This window comes from Strigops habroptila, chromosome 2 (genome assembly GCF_004027225.2).
Source record: "Strigops habroptila isolate Jane chromosome 2, bStrHab1.2.pri, whole genome shotgun sequence".
Lineage (NCBI taxonomy): Eukaryota > Metazoa > Chordata > Aves > Psittaciformes > Psittacidae > Strigops > Strigops habroptila.
In genome coordinates this window covers 43,871,764-43,888,868 of record NC_044278.2, presented here as the reverse complement: position 1 = coordinate 43,888,868, position 17,105 = coordinate 43,871,764, and the positions used below count along the sequence as shown (strand labels likewise).

General features: G+C 35.3%; 1 protein-coding gene across 4 annotated transcripts in view; it reads right to left on the bottom strand.

Annotated features, from left to right (window-relative positions):
• RPS6KA3 (ribosomal protein S6 kinase A3) overlaps positions 1-17,105 on the bottom strand; it is a 77,273-nt gene that overhangs the window by 39,936 nt on the left and 20,232 nt on the right. For all 4 annotated transcript variants that reach the window (XM_030476097.1, XM_030476098.1, XM_030476096.1 and 1 more), the window contains 2 exons: positions 2,645-2,761; positions 310-391 (listed from right to left, as the gene is read on the bottom strand). In XM_030476097.1, coding sequence (XP_030331957.1) covers positions 310-391; positions 2,645-2,761 — 199 coding nt within the window. The remainder of the gene's footprint in view (positions 1-309; positions 392-2,644; positions 2,762-17,105) is intronic.

The following is a 17,105-nucleotide window of genomic DNA, read 5'->3' as shown; positions in this document are numbered from 1 at the left end:
TCAAATAACAGCTCAGGAGCAAGTCAGGTGGCAGATGTAGCACAACTACTCTATTAAACCACCACCACCACCTAACGAATTTAGCATGGAAAGGAACCTACTTTCCCCTATAACTATCAATACAGTACTGTTGTATTGTAAACCCAGAAGGATTAAGTAAACAAGGCAGTGTATTCTGCTATTTGCTGTTTGATAGAAGAAAGTTCTGAGATACAATCTGTAGAACATCATGTGTGTAAAGATTTGTATAACGTCACAGTTTTGGTTTTTGTTTTTGTTGGGGTTTTTTTTCTCTCTAACAGCGCTTACCTTTCAAGGTGGCCTTTTTCAATACCTTCATTGCATAAAGCTGTCTAGCATCTGATCCTGAGATTTTTTTGACAAGAAAGACCTGCATTGAAAATTAAAAAGAATTCTTAAAAGAAAATAAAGGCAAGTCAGATCAATATACTTTGCTATGAAATTCAAGTAGTCAGTATTATTTCAATGAAACTTGAACTCAACAGTTTCAGATTCCGCAAAGCCAAACAAAAATTTCCTTGCAATTTTTCCTACTATTCCTTCATTTCATAATATAAAAGGTTCTCCAAAGACAGTCTGCCAAATTAATTTTGGTTTAACTTAACTGATTTCAGTGAGTAAAAGAAAGGATGAATTTAGATTCTCTCAGAAGTTGAGAGAAATCTGAAACACAAAATTCAGTCTTTAAATACTAATATCTAAATAGTTTTGTCTTATTAAAATTCATAAGATAGCATAGCAAAAGTGCTACTAAAATAATTGTCAGATACGAAGATAAATGTGTGTACAAAAGTTCATCCAGAAAACTATATGAATCAATGCATAACAAAATAATTAAAAAAACCCCAAACATATAAAATTGTAAGAACCTCTTGCATCACAACAACATTTTTTATGACATATTTAGGATGAGTTTTGCACATACCAATAAAGAACAACCAGCCTCAACTTAAGTGTGCTTCATTTCCTTCTTCAGTGCAATGGGATTTCTTGAGTGGGATTGTTTTTAATATCCTTAATAGAAAATGAATTCTAGCAGAACCAATTTTTAGATTTAGAAATGAAGAAGAAAAAAATAAACCTGCCACAGGTTTTCTGGTTATTTATGTAAAAGCGTAAAGACATGTTGCGGTATATGAAAATGTTAAACATGTTATGTGAAATTAGTTTTATGTCTGGTTTTGAATCTAGTTCTCACTTATGTTAATATCCCTTTGCATTATCCAGAGATTACCAAAACATCATCAAGAGCCTTTGAAAAGCATGCAGAATTAGTCTTTTTAGACTGAATGGGAAGCAGTGACATCTTCTCAAATTGCTAGAAAAAAGGGATTATATGTTTTGTAATATTATTCCTTTTTGCATAAAGGCTAAAACAATCAAGGACAAAACTGGCATTTTTGCAATACTTTGAGTCAGCTAGACAGTTAATTATTTTTCTCTTCTGCACACCCCTCTTATAGCATTGAATTTAGTAATATCAACAAAATAAAAGGGATTGCTGAAATTATTTATTAGCTTACATTTCCTTGCCCCTGAATGATTTACTTTTCCTGACCTGAAGTTTTCCAAATTAAAACTTGGTTATGATTCTAGATGAAATCAAACAACATAAGAAACCACCTTTGGAATCAGGTTTCTCAGTGAATTCTTACCAGTTCGAGTACAAAATTTTACAGTTTCTAGACTTCTAGATCTCCAAGCTGAACTCGAACTGCTACTGCAATAACATGACTAACAGCAAGTTTCTACTACCAAGAGAGAATTGGACTGATTATTCTCATTTCCCCCCCTATCCAAGATGGGTTTGGCATTATATGCTAGAGCTTAACATCACATTTAGAATTACATTTAAGGCTGAAAATGGATGTAACGGTTCTGTTGTCTTACACTGCATATTCCATTCTGTCTCAATGATCTGTCTTGCCACATGAAATTAATGTTTGCTTCAGAGTTGGATTTGAACAACTAAAAATATCACATACAGTGAGATCTCAGTGCAGACATGTGGACAGTACTCACTACAGGCTAGAAACACCGACTCTTTAACTGATCTTCAAGTAAGTATCAAGGTACATTGTGCCTTAACCAAATTATGCAGATAATACCTAGCATGAACATGACTAGGACATATCATGTTTAATTCATCAGCCATTATTGCCTAAAATATCTTCTTTACAATTCCAAACTGCCACAAAAATAAATGTTGCCTGTAGCTTCTATACTGGTGATGACCTACCATTAGCAAGTTAGCAACTAGGAATACTTATTAAAAAAACCTTTCAACCCTCACACACACACACACACCCCCAAACATAAAAGAAGAATAGTTATAGAAAAATGACATTCCATTTTAACAATGAATACCCAATTACTTCATATCAAGCCAATTTTTCTATGGAACTTCAAGATCTACGTATCACACAAACTAGAAAAAAAATTTACTGCTTTATAAAAAGATCTGACACAAGTACAGCGGTTAGTTAGCACTAATTTAGAAAGCAGCTTTCACTTCCAAAACTGCCTTAATGCAAAACTGTGGCTGTTCTAAATATTTCAACTCCTAACATTATTCAATGCTATATTCCTGAATAATTGGCTCCACAAAAGTTCAGTTACCAACCTTTCCAAAGGATCCTTGTCCTAGTACTTTCAGAAGTTCGAACTGTGAAGGGTCTGCTTTCTCATGTCCTTCCTTCACATGGTGAGTTATTGCAATTTCTTTGATATTTCCTTCTTCCTGACAGAGGAAAAGAATGGAATGAATTATATTAGTGGTGTATCTTCCTAAAACGTTTATAAATTCCCAGTATCTGGAAAAAACCAGTAACCCCGAATCCAACCAACTACATTCTCCCAAATGTAGATACAAAACACTGAGCAATGCTATTTGCATAATTAACACACACACACACACACACACAAAACAATTATATCTGTTAGAAAAGGCAATATTAGTTCAGTAACAACGTGGCTTAAACTTTTAGGGATGAATTAGAATCCAGATGTAACAGAGTGGACAACACAAGTTGGCAATCCCAAAGCTTTTGTGCTTAGGCCCATATTGTTTGGTTCATAATCTCCATTCCAGATTCACAACCCGTTAATGGAAACCAATCTGCTTAAGAATTTAGTCCTCTTAAAGCACACATAGAGTGCACCAAATGGGCGTAGGTTGGCAAAGCCCTCTTTTACACTTGAATGAGCACCACTATGCTGCAGCGATGCCAATGCTCACCTTTTATATGACAGCGTAAGACTCAAAACATTTCCATGCAAAGCAGCACACCCTCCACCCCCATTTCAGCAGCAATAAACTCTTCGCCTGCCACTGAGAAAATTCTTGTGATGAAAACAATCATATTTGCTCTCTTACTGAAGAGAAACTATTCTACAAAAGCTTTCAGTCTTCAGCATTTCCCCTTCTGTCAGAAACTGGTCACCAGAAAGCTCTAAAGCACAGTGGATCTTCTAGTCTTTTTGTGTTCTGCACTTAAGTCAGCATTGTCTGCACAGAACTTGAAAATCCCCTGAAAAGCAACGCTCCCTGCCACACAAGGAAAGAATTTCAGAACTTATCATCAACTGTTCACAAGCAAGTAAAAACCTGTATTCTTATCAATGCCATATGAAGAACTACCTAGGTGTTACATGCAATCCAACCTAAGGAACACTAAGTTAACTTTGATAATGCAAATATACTAACTTCAACTTTTTGTGCAACTTCAAGATTTTGTGCATCTTTCTATTCCTTCTATGGCGATAGTGGATAAAATAAATCTGAGAATACTTTTCCTCTATTTAATGATGAAGTCTCAGATCTGTTTCACAGAATTGACTAGTTGAGATTGAAACAGACCTCTGGAATTCATCTGGCCTAACCCTGCTGCTCAGGCAGGGACACCTAAATGAGGACCATGTCCAAGCAGCTTCTGAGTATCTCCAAGAATAGCGACTCCACAACCTCCCTGGGCAACCTTTGCCAGGGCTCAGTCACCTTCACAGTGAAAAAGTGTTTCCTGATGTGCAGGGGGAATCTGTTGTGTTTCAGTTTGTGCCCATTGCCTCTGGTCCTGCCACTGAGCTCTGCTGAAAAGAGCCTCGCTCTGTCCTCTTTGCACCCTTTCGTTCAGGTTGGTCAGTTATGATTTCACCTTTGTGAATCCAAACTGACTAACCTCAGTTACCTTTTTGTCCTTTTGTACATGGAAATGATTTCCAGGATTAGTTGTTCTATCACTGTCCCATGGATGAAGGTATGCCTGACCATTCTGTAGTTCCCTGGCTCCTCCTCCTTGTCTTTTTTGAAGATAGGAGTGATATTTGCTTTCCTTCAGTCCTCAGGCACCTCTCTCAGTCGCTGTGATCACTGGAATATAATCAAGCCTCACAATGACATCTGCCAGGTCCCTCAGCACCCATGTGTGCATCCTATTGGGACCAATGGACTTCTGTACGCCCAGTTTGCTGAAGTATTCTCTAACCTGACCCTTTTCCATCAAGAGTATGTCTTCCTTTCTCCAGACTTTCCCTTTACCTATATGTGCCAAAATGTACACTGATTGGTTCTGGTGATGGGGGAATAGAGGCAGCATTCTAAAGCTGTGCTTCTGAAGCACTAATTTATATATTTTTCAAGTATTCAGCAAAATCTATGTGCATGAATTATTGTCAAAAATATCCTTTTGTGTCCGATCATTTCAGTACCATGTGTACGTGCACAGCAACTATCCATACACATCAGCATGCTCAAACACACGCTTCTCCTAGATCAACATTTCTCTTTCAAAAATATTCTTTTTTTGAAAGATTCCACCAAAGTTGGAAACAAACTGCATGTTACAAAGCCCAAGCATGCATGTGTGCCAGAGTGTGTACATATACAAAAAAATCAGCTGTACACTTTGGAAGAACGCATGGATCATCCGAGCAACTTTAAAAATCAGAAGCTGAAGAAATGTATTTTAAAGACATTGTAAAGAACGTAAACATTGTAAAGAACTTGCATTTGTTTTGGGTGTTCTAAACCTAAGATGACCAATAAGGATAGATGCTAGTTTCCATTGTAATATAGGCAAAATTTTGCATGCGTGTGCATTTACGCATGCTGTGTACTACTAAGAAACCTAAACTCCTTTCTCCTTTCAGGTGAAAATGCTACCATCATTAACTCAAGGCTGAATCTTCACAGAGTTTGAAAGAAATACTGATTCCTTCTATTTGTCAAGGGAACTATTTGCTGGCAGACATTTGTATTTTCATCTTTTACATTAGTATATGATCAGCTGCATTACATACTACTTAAACCACCCACTGCAATTTTAAAGTATCCCAGTGGAGGAATAGCACAGTAGAACAGAGTGCCAAGTATTTTTACTTCAAATACTTTGTTCCATTTCTACTTAACTGTTTTATCTATTAGCTCTCTAGCAATCTTGGCAAAGTGAAAAATATGTGAAACAGAACTTCCTCAAATCTTTCCGTTATCTACTCAGACTCAGGCACACAGAGTGATCAGGTAGACACATTGCTTTAAAAGCATCACAGAATGTAACAAAAACAAGAAATGAAGAAGAAAGATATTAACTTGTTCTCTATACACAAACAAAAATTATTTTTGAGTGCAATGCAATCATTATGCAACCAACTTTCCAGTGCTTATTTTGGACAGCCTCTAAAAAAACCCAAAACAACAAAACAAACCCAAAACCAAACCACCAGTTCACATTTCTCATACTACAAGAATATTCCCAGTCTTCACAGTTTCTCAGGGTTCAGATACATTTCAGTCTTTATAAGGCAGACCCTATACAACTCTTTTAAACAAAATGGAACTCAGATAACTTTAGTAGCTTGTCCATTACATATGTCTGGGAGCAAGATTTATGATAGTTACCCACAAATTTGCAGTTTCCTTTTTTGACATAATTGACGAATGTTTGTTATTTTAACCTAAACAGTATTTCACAAATGCAGTTAAAAATATAAAAGTTAAACCTTTTATAGAAATGAAAATTATATGCAGAAGTAATCAACCCTCACTGCACCCACTATCTACCTGAATGAAAATACAAGCCTTTCATACTGTAGAAAGCGATCTCTTTCTCAGCCAACCATACTAATTACATTAGTTGATAGATGTCATCTTACAGCAAGCTGGAAGAGAAGCCAGCTGTTCAGTTTGGTACTGAATTTATCTTAAGCCCACCTCTAATCATTCCCTGATATTTGGAAAAAACAACATTGTCCCATGTGATGAATTCAAATTAAATGAGATTACGTATAGAGTGCTGAAAGACTCTGCTCCTCCTCTCCTTTATTCCATTCCCTGACAACTTTGACACCACTACAGATGCTCACTCACACCAGTGATCTGGCTGCTGTAATGGTGTGATCTTCTTTACAGTTATAACTACACCCTACTGCCTGTATTTTATTTCTGTTATTTATAAGCTTGTAAAGCTCCCTTCTCTCAAGCCTGATACTGCAGCAGTGTCTAAATAAAAGTCCCAAGACATAAATTTCTTTTTCTAGCCACACAGCTGTCTTACATCCTTCTTCACACTGCAAAGTAAAACTGCCACAGAAAGCCACATTAAAAAAAAGAAAAAAACCAGAAAAAAACCCTGACAAACCACCCGTGTTTGTCAACTTGCAGTGGTTGCTACTGGATTCTGTTATCATGAAACTAAATATAGAATACAAGCAAACAAACAGAAGGTAACATTACTCTGAGTTTCCTTAACATTTCCTTAACAGTATAATAGTGTTATATCAACACTGGCCTAGAAAGGAAGTAAGTGACAAACAAGTATGGGTATGAATTTAAAACACCAGTATTTCAGAATAACTTCCTGTACTGATATAGTTGGCAAGTCAGAACTATTCTGTAAGGTCAGTAAGTATTCTCACTAGAATTAAGCTTTTAGCAAGGTAGGCTCACAATATATGTCTACGCACAGGAATTCATACGTACATAGGAAAGAACACTGAATGGACAAATGGACTATATTCCACAGACAAATCAAATCTAGAAGAGAAAAGCTTAAAAAAAAAAAGGGGGGGGGGAGGGGGGAGAGCAGGGGCACAAGCACCAAGTGTGAGTCATTCTTCTCTTTAGGAATCAGCTGCAAATTAGAATAGAAAACATGCTTTTTGGGAGGAAAAAAAAAAAATAGGATGCACACCTTCTAGGCAAGCAGTGAAAAACTATTTAAGCATTATAAGGCTATAAAAAACCCCAAAATTGTATTTTTAGGTAGTTTATGGATACAAAATACTCATTTTGTTCTAGTAATTGAATTTATGTTAATTTCTTTTATGTTTACTTTTTAACTCAAGACTAAATAAACTCTGCTGTAACATAAAATACTTGTATTTGTTTCCGAGATCTTATTACAGGAACAACAACTAGATAATGTATTAAAAGGAAACTGGACTTCAAACCCTTAAGGAAGTTGAGCAGAAGAGCCTTACTAGGTAAGTATTTCTCGGTAGTAAGGAAAAAGCCCAGAAAAGCAAGAGAAAAATGGGAGCTTACCTATACATAGAATCTTTGGTCATTTATCCTCAGATTTCTAAATTTTCAGTAGGAGATCTGAAAACGATTCTATGTGTAAGGAAGTGGCCCATGCAGAGCTTGATGGCATAACACTCTGCTTGCTTTACAGAGATGTGTTTACGTCAGACCTTTTTCCGAGCAGTATGTACTAGGGACAACTGAAAAGCCAGTATAGGGCTAGTAAACTGGGCTCTGATATACTAAGAGAGTTGCCAGAATTTAAATAGCACCTCAAAAAAACATAGAAGTGTTCTTAGTCTACAAATTTTATATAAAAAGAAGAGAGAAACAACCAACCAAAGACTAGAATAATACTACTAAAAAAAATTTAACTCTATGCTCTGACACCGACAAAATAATCCACAAGGAAAAAAGCTCCGAATCATCTAAATAGATGGTACATGATCATATTTATGTGCTTACTAGTATCAGGAAGAGGAAGGCCATCCAGAATAAGGAAAATTAGGACATCCAAATACCACAGGGGTCCTGCCACACCTAAAATTCTCAGTTTCAGGTTCTTGAATAAACACATAAGCGAAGTGTGAACATGCACAATGACAAGTACTTGACAAAGAAATTCCAAAACACTTGGGCAGAAAGGGGAAATTCAGGAAGAATGTTACCTTACTTTCAAAGATGTGTAAGAATAAGACGTGAATTAACTTAAGCAGAACATCAAAGAGTAAGCTGGTAAGTCATGTATGGAATGCTTACGTAGGAAAGGTCGCCCCAGAAGATAGATTCCTCCTTTTCTGGGTACTCAAAGTATGTGAATATGAGTAGAAATATTTTAAACACCTAACTCTTTACGACAGCATATTTTAGATAAGAGTTATTAAAAGAGCAATTAGTTCATCAGCTTCACAATGAGTGACAAAGATCTGAGTATACACTCTTCAATATACTGTATGTATAAATTAAAATTATGGTATGTATAGATTATACCAAAGGGGAAAAGAGCAGCTATCTAAAAAATAAAGTTTTACAGCAATAGTAATAATGGAATGTATATTTAAATTGTTCCTATACATGAGTAACATTTAAAGGGTATAGTCATGAAGTGACATAGAATTGGAAAGGTAAGAAAAAACACAAGGAAACATTTATAGCTTAAGATATCCAAAACATTCAGGTCAAGTATCATGTTGACTCTGAAAGTAAACTGGACCCATCCTGAACAGAAAGACTGACTGCATCATCTCTGCTGTCAGCATCACTGAAATTAAACTGAAATCAGATAAAACACAAAGTTAACCAAAACCAAGATATACAAAGGCAAGATCTCTAACAGAGATATGCATGCACAACAAAACTGGGGGTTGGAGTGGGCCGGGAAGGTTTTATTTAATAACAACAGTGTGGGTTTTTAAAAAAATATATTTGTGCTCAACTATGCACAGAATTACAAAAATTGGCAGCTTATTTTCAATAATATCAAAAGCAAATTTGCATGTGCAGTATCTGCTATCAGTACCTATAGATTAAGGCTTTCTGAAAGAACATTCCATTTATTTTTAACATGCTAAAACACTTCAAAAGGATTGGCATTACATTTTTGATGACACTAAAGCCTGCTATTGTGGAAAACAGGTGTTCTTATTTGATGACAAAAAAAGGGTGTAACATAATATAAAAAAAAATAAATGGCTCCATCACAACCACATTTCACTGGGAAGCTTTAACAAATTCAGAAACAGATTTATGAGAAAATTCTCTTTCGAAAGAAGTTCACATATGGATTTAGAAAGCCACAGAAGTTCTTGTGTGAAATATGTGATAAATAACTGTATCCTATCTCAAAACCTTTGCATCAGGAAGGAGATATTAAAGATAACACACAACATCCGTATTCTGTTAATAAAAGGGACAGAAGTGACTGCAAAACAACTTGCATGGGTCACTTTGCCACAAAATTAAATACTACCTAAATGTAGGTCAAAATCTCCTGGAAGTTATGAAATAACTGACATAAAAAAGGAACAAGAATATTATCCTCCACATTAATTTTAAATAAACCCTCTTAATTGTATGACATGATCTCTGAACAACAAAATACCATAGTATGCTTGCTTTTGGAATTGACAAACAACTTGCCTCTCAGTGAGGCTTTTAAATAAACTGCATTTTTCTATTAAGAGGCACAGATGACCAGGACAGACATGGCTATACATAAATTGAATTCATCAAAACTCAAGGGAGGGAAATGTGGCATTTCTAACAAATCATTAGGCTGGTCCTAACGATTTGTATTCCAAAGAAGTTCTTCCTGGACAGCAAACATGGTTGACATGCTGACCATAAACTGTAAAAACTGATTTAAGACTTTGACTTAAAGCAAACATTAGATAAACAGATTAACAAATTTTAATCTCAATGATAATTAAAATCTGTTCTCATATCTTACGCAGGTTAAGTAACTACTGGAGAAATTAACTTTAATACTGATATTCCTGGTTCCAGCATTACCCAGGTTTCACCTTCATCCATGAATTCTATTCTGCTCTTAACAGAGTTAAGAAGGTACAATCAGAAGCATCTTCTACATACAGTTACTTACAGACTTAAGTTATGACCTAATTTGCCCCTTACGATAAGTAAGAGTTTGTTCAGATTTTTGCGTGTAAAGCAACCTTCCAGCTCCTATTCTTGTAAGGTCTTCTCAGAACCATTTTTTTATTTTTAATGTTTGATTTTTAATGTTATTTTGGAAGCACTTGAACCCCTGCTAGGCACAGCATTAATGGACTTATTTAATGCCGCATATAGAGCAATAGCCCTGTACTACTAGCCACAATCTTCCTGCCTCGACCTGCAGAGATTGCAGTTGCTAAGACACTCACAATGAGCGTTCAATCGTATTGCTAGTCCTTTCAGAGTTGCTGCCCTGCCCAAGTAAAGTCACTTCCCCATACTGTCCAAGATTTTTTTGTTCCTAATACACAGTTCAGCATTTAACTGTGCCAATATTGGTATTTTTGTGTTAAAAATGTCCTTGTGGAAGGACACCATTAATACAGGAAAAAAATGTTGGTGGGATCCCACTAGAAACTCTTCCAGGAACTGTTTCGTGACAATTTTCTGTTTAAAGTAAGATGTTTAAACTGGATGAAAATCTGGTTTATATATTTAATTTGTATAGTGATAATTTAAACATGAGAAACAGCCACAATCACCACTAAGAAAGTTCACAATTCTGGAATTTCAACTTCTATAGAGTCAGGAACCAAAAAGAGAGAGGGAGAAAAAATAAATCTTTCTGCTAGTTTTAATCATAACAACTAAATCAGATCTATATTGCCAGTATTGGTGAATACCCCCTCACATATTAGCCATTTTTCAGGATAAGATGACAGCCCTAAAATAAATTTTAGCATTAAGTTTCTGAAATAAATATACAGATATTTCAACAGTGTTAAAGTGCAACCCTTATCCTCTAATACAGGTAATAGTCATTTCTATCAGTGTAAAGGACAGTTTGTAGTGTACTTCCCTGTAATACCCTTCAACTTCAGTTAATCGATTTTAATTTTTCTGACAAGCTCACTGTATCAGCTTATGCTATTGACCATACAATTTTAAAAAAAGCATCCAATTAATAAAGAGCTAATTGCAATCTTATTTTCCACTTGAAAGTTGAGTAGCAGCAAAAATACTGCTTTTATCAGTTTTCATTTGTTAGTATTAGGTACATAGTTACCTAGATTTTTCCATTTTCATTACGGAAGTAGCAGCTCAGTTTTCGCCCCTCTCAATCTCTTTCAGGAACATTTTGCTTCCTCTAGACAAATGTTTGTTCTTGAGACACATATACATTCAGTACAAGTCAAGATAAGGCTGAAACTAGAAAAATGGATTCCCAGGCAAGTTACTTAACACTGCTCCAACCACGGCTGCACGTTTCCTTTTACTATTTTGTTAGCCTTCATTGTACTGATCAGAGCTCTGCTGGACATTGCAAAATATTTGCAAGTATTTGGCAAAATATTTTTCTGTCACAGGCAGAATAATGTCGATTCCTGTAACCAAAGGGAAACCATTTTTAAAAAACTGACTATGATATTAAACTTTGGTGCTGACGTTACATAAAGCAGTTATGTCCTGTAAGGACAGCAAACTTATTGGATATCAAGTGATTTTAAAAGGATGACTCAATGTTGGCACAGTGCTGCAGCTCATATACACAATTTCCTTTTCCTCCCCTCCCTTGAGTCAGGAAGTCTCCTAGATGCATTTTTACTTTCCCAACTTGTTATGAACGTAGGATGAATTTTCAGTATTACCTGAAGAAACAAAACCCCTATGAGCTATGCTTTTTGAACTAAAAAAGAGCTAACAAAATGAAAACTAATTACTTTTACCTTTTGCATTAGGGTTTATGGAAATCTTTATTAAGGTAAAAATGGGAATTAAAAACGTAAGGAGTGCACCCGTCTAAGTATTTTTAAAAGTCTCAGACATTCTATATGTATATTCATACATTCTATACTTATTATACTCCCACCTTTGAATTCAAAACTGCCTTTAAAAAAAAAAATTCTATGTCCAACAAACATCTCACAACCACCCATTACTTCAGTAAGCAATGTTAGTGAGCTAAACCATGGAATGAAAAAGCCCCACAACATTCCCCATATCTGTGACTAATATTCAATATGAGTCACTTAATAGAACTAACGATTACTTAAATGTTCATATACAAACAATTGTTCTAAAAAGCCGATTAAAAATGCTGCTTTTGAAGTAGCAATTATTCTAATACAACAAAAAGCAAGCACTGCCATGTATAAAATTAAGCCAAGCTGACTTAAGTATATTCTGTTTATGTTGTCTGTTTTATACTAGTACCAAAGAAAAACAAGAATACAACAGAAGTTGTAATTAACATGGACATTTAAGTCAGAAATACAGGCTTCCATAATTTATGTCTTTGTAAGTTTTTCCATCTTTTTAAAAGAAGCACTTCCAACTGACATCAAATTACTTGTTGCAGACAGAATCTCTTGTTTCACCTGACAGAAAACAAGATTTCCTAAAAGCAAACCACTTGCAAATGTTTAGTTCCAGGTTTTCTTTTTCATTCTTAAATTGTTAAGTCTCTAAGAGAAAAAGAATGCAGGGAGATAATAAAGAAAAATCACTGTATTTATGTATTTATTCCTTACTTTCTATACTTTCTACTCTTTCCCATTCCTGGCTTTCTACAACAGTTTTAAGATCTAGAAGGATGTCTATGTCCACATTTCTTCCAGGTAGCCAACTCACATAATGAAGACTGCAGACGTGGTTACCGAGACCAAACTCCCCCCATTCTTTTGGTGTTATGGATGAAGCAAGATAGTAGTTTGAAGAGCGAGTCCTGTCCCAGAGCAACAAGCCAAAGGATGGATGAGTCCCTTTGGATAAACATAGCTGGCGAGACTGGGAGGACAATTCTGAAGATGCTTTCCCTCCTCAGAATGAACATACAAAGGCCCAGACAGGACTCTATAAAGAACTGTGCGCAGTAGGCTGTTTAGCACATAAAGCTGAAGAATTTCTGTCATAATTTTAAAAGCTCAATGTTGGTCACCAAAAGCAGATTTGTAACGCAGTTCTGTTTTGATCAAACACAACAGAATTATCTCATGAACTAAACTGCACGTCAGCATTGGAAAAAAATACTCATTGGGTGGAACTTTCATTTCCCAGTAACTTCGATATAAGTTTTGTTCCTACTTTGTAAGCATTAACATTTCAGAGCATTGTAATTTAAAAAAAATAATTCATATTTTTTAAAAAAATCCATGAACATAATCAGCACTTAGCTATGAAAGCTATGATTCCTGTTTTACTGAAATAATAGCCTAAACATACTCTAAGTCTTATATGGGTGAAAACTCTTAGTTTGGTCTGCACTGTCTAGCATTTTAAAATCAACACAATGTTAATATAATCAAGCTGCCATAGGTAGATAAAAAAATATCTCTTTTCTTTTTTTTAATCAGAAACTTCTAAGATCTACCTTTCATGTTGCTTGTGGAAAAGAATTCTAATTCAGGACTATGAGTTGATAAATGTTTATTTTACAAGGTTTACATCAAAAAACCTGTATATAATGCAGACTATGTTCTATTGTTTTACATACATGTCTTGTTTCAGTGTTTCAGTTACGGCAAGCAAATTAAGTTTCATTTTCTAACACATATTGCAAAGTTTAAACCAGTGCATAGGCTAGTACGTGTTAAATTACTACCCCTTTCTTTACAAATTAGCAGACCTGCTTCACTTAAGATGTTAAGACAATACGCCAGAAGGGGTCTTGGGGGTTGAGTTTGTCTTATTTATTTATTTTTTTTTTTCCTCACTGAAAAGTACTTCCAGACTTACAGGAGGGGAAACACGAAAAGTGATTTGAGTTTTAAAAATCAAATGCTTTATCACATTGCATGTTTACGTGTATTGTTAAATAGCTCACAAACAGTGCTCAGGATAACACAGTTCTCCAATAGTTTTTTCAACTTCAGAAAACCCTTTTATGTTTAAATTTGTGCTCAATGACAAGAGAAATTATAGAAATTAAAAGTCTGCTATGATTAAATTATCATTCAAAAGCTGAAATAACAATAACATTAGCAAGCAAGGGTGTCACTATTCCTAGCACCGTTTTCAGGAGTAAATTTAAGATATTAGTAAGCTTGAATTATTTTAACTGTCACTTCACACATAACCACATTTTACATTTTAAAGCACTACATGAAAATGTGACTATTAAAATAACCACTAAGTATTACTTTTAAAAATTTAAACACTTTTAATGACACTAGACTCAGTGAGAAAATTTAACATATAGCTAAGCTCATACATTTCTGGAGGAAAAAAACAAAGTAAGTTTTACAGTATTTACATACAGGTAAGCATTTCCCAACAAGGCTAAATTATCAACAGGTACCCCAAAAACGTCTACAAAATACAAGCACAACACAAGCCTTCTTTTAAGAAAATACAAAAGGCTTTGTATTCAAACAGTACTGATCCCAAAGCAGTGAAAGACAACTGCCTTGAAATTAGAAGCTTAATTAAAATAAAATTTCCCCTTTTTCTCCTTTTTCTTTTAAATAAGAAACTAAGCTCACCCGAACAGAACGAGCACGTAGAGTCAGAAACTTAAACATGACTAAGAAACCATGATGTTTAGATTTTCTGACTGAGCGATCATAAGTCTAACAGGGAAGACCAACCCTGGCGTTTTTGCTGTGACCAGCTGTTCCGGCAATTAGAAAATTTCCTGTCAGGCAAGTCAGACACAGTTGGGGGGTGGGGAGAGAGAAGGGAAATAAAAAAAAACGGTTTAAAAAAAAAAAAAAAAAAAAAAAGAAAAGAAATAAAAAAGAAAGAAAACACATTGATTCTTCCCCGTCTGTGGTAAATTAAAACTGGGCAGCAGTGGTACTCATGTTGCTGATGCTGTACAGATCATCACAGGAAACTTAAGCAGATTGCCTGCTAGCAACATGCTGCTGCAGATAGTAAGTTATTCTTGGTTCCCAGAAAAGAACAAAACCCATCAACATCTATTTCAGAAATCATGCTACTATGCAACATCTCACTAGTTAAGCAGAATAGCAACTATTTTAAATCCTAAATGTGACAATTGTATTTTTATTAATTTTAGTTTCACGAAATAAGATATCATATATCACCATTTTTTAGACTTCAATGCAGAGAATGCAGTATGTGTATGCTTAATGACTATTTTTATTTACTAGAGTTGTTGCAGGACCAACTGACCTTGTGCATAGCCCTTTGAAATACTGCACATAGAAAATGCTACAGAGATGTTATAGAGGTTAGGCCAAGACAGACTGTAGAAATTATTTGAACTGGATCATCCAGCTCGAATATCTGACTTACGCACCAATATTATGTTGCTTGTACAGAGCAAAAAATGTCTTAAAGTAATAAATATACCTAAGCTTTAATTCAATGTTTATAAAACAAAACAAACCAACTTCAAATGTTTATAAGAATTAGAATTCAGTCTCACTACTTCAAACAGCTAGAGATGAAGTTTATTTGATCCCTCTTTAGATTTAGTCCAGAGGGTATTTTTCTGAATATTGACAGTGTCTCTAGCTTTTTTGATATTTACTAAAAACACTGAATTACACAGTGCATGCAGTATTAGAATAAATAAATAAACAAAGGCAAGTAACAATATTTAGTCTAAGGTATATACAAGTACTCAGCTATAAGCAGATCCAGGTGATTCCATTTAGTGACTCTGTACCAAAAGGAACATGTGGCAAAATACGGTACTTCTTCCTGCACAAGAAACTAAAAGAAATCAACCCTTCAAACTGCCTCCCTTCCTTGGGTCCCAACAAATACCTGGAATACTGTAAATTTTTTTAGATTTTAATTCCTCTTCAGAAGACAAAGCCAGTAATTATTTTAGATGACAGAACATGTTGCTTCTATCTCTGCCACATCCTGGCTGCCTACAGTATGAGTTTCTAATTTTGCCTTTAAAACCTGGATTATATGTGACTTTAGAACCTGGATTACATATCTCCCCAGTGTGAGTGAAGACCCTCTTGCCCAAATGCAGAGAAGAAATAAAGACCCTGGCTTTATCAGGATCCTGCAAGCAAAAATGTGCTGGTTTTGTAACTACTACTACACCTTGAGTCCTCAGTTACAATGTACTTTTTAAAGTCCAGGGAGTTATAGCCTTATTTTGAAGAAACAGCCTCTACTGCCACAGCAGTAACACAGCATGAAAAATAATTCAGTATTTGTTTTGGGATAAACAAAAGTTCTTGAACACAAGGAGGTTACTGCAACACAAGGATTTCAAATATTTCACCAAGAAATAGTACAAAATTTACTTGAAGTTTTCCTCTTCAATTTTTTTAAACCTCCAGCTACGTCCCCCTGCAATATCTCAAGAATTGCAGTTTAACAGCAATAGCTGTTTACACTTTAAAGACTTAACCCAAATTTAAACAAATAAATGAGAGACCATTCAAGCTCTTTACCTTACCTTGTCAACAGCACATATGAGTGCATTAAAAGCAGAGTGAGCAGGAATCTCCAAATCACTAAATTAAACTCTATGGTGGCAATGACAGCTAAAAGCAGAAATAGAGGCTAAGTGATAAGACCAACTACAATGTTGTTTAAAGATGAAAAGATACTGTGGGTAAATAACCATTTTCTTCCCCTTTTGCTGTAAGGGTATGGAGTGTATTCTGCTGCAGATAAGCTCTATCTGCTATGGGTGACAGGAATAAGGCATTTCAACTGTAACATTCATACAATTACTGTCTACTGCTCTCCCAAACCTTTTATGTGACATCCTAGCCAAATACAAAGCACAGTGCTCAGGGGTCAGTGGGGTTACTTCACAACAATAGTTCTCCTATGACTGGCATGGGTCTGCAGCAGGTGGAAGAAATTTCTTGTGTTCTGGGAGAATAGAGCCTGCATGGTTCCCAAAGAGCACTACCAGCCAACCAAAAACATGAAGATATATGCTACA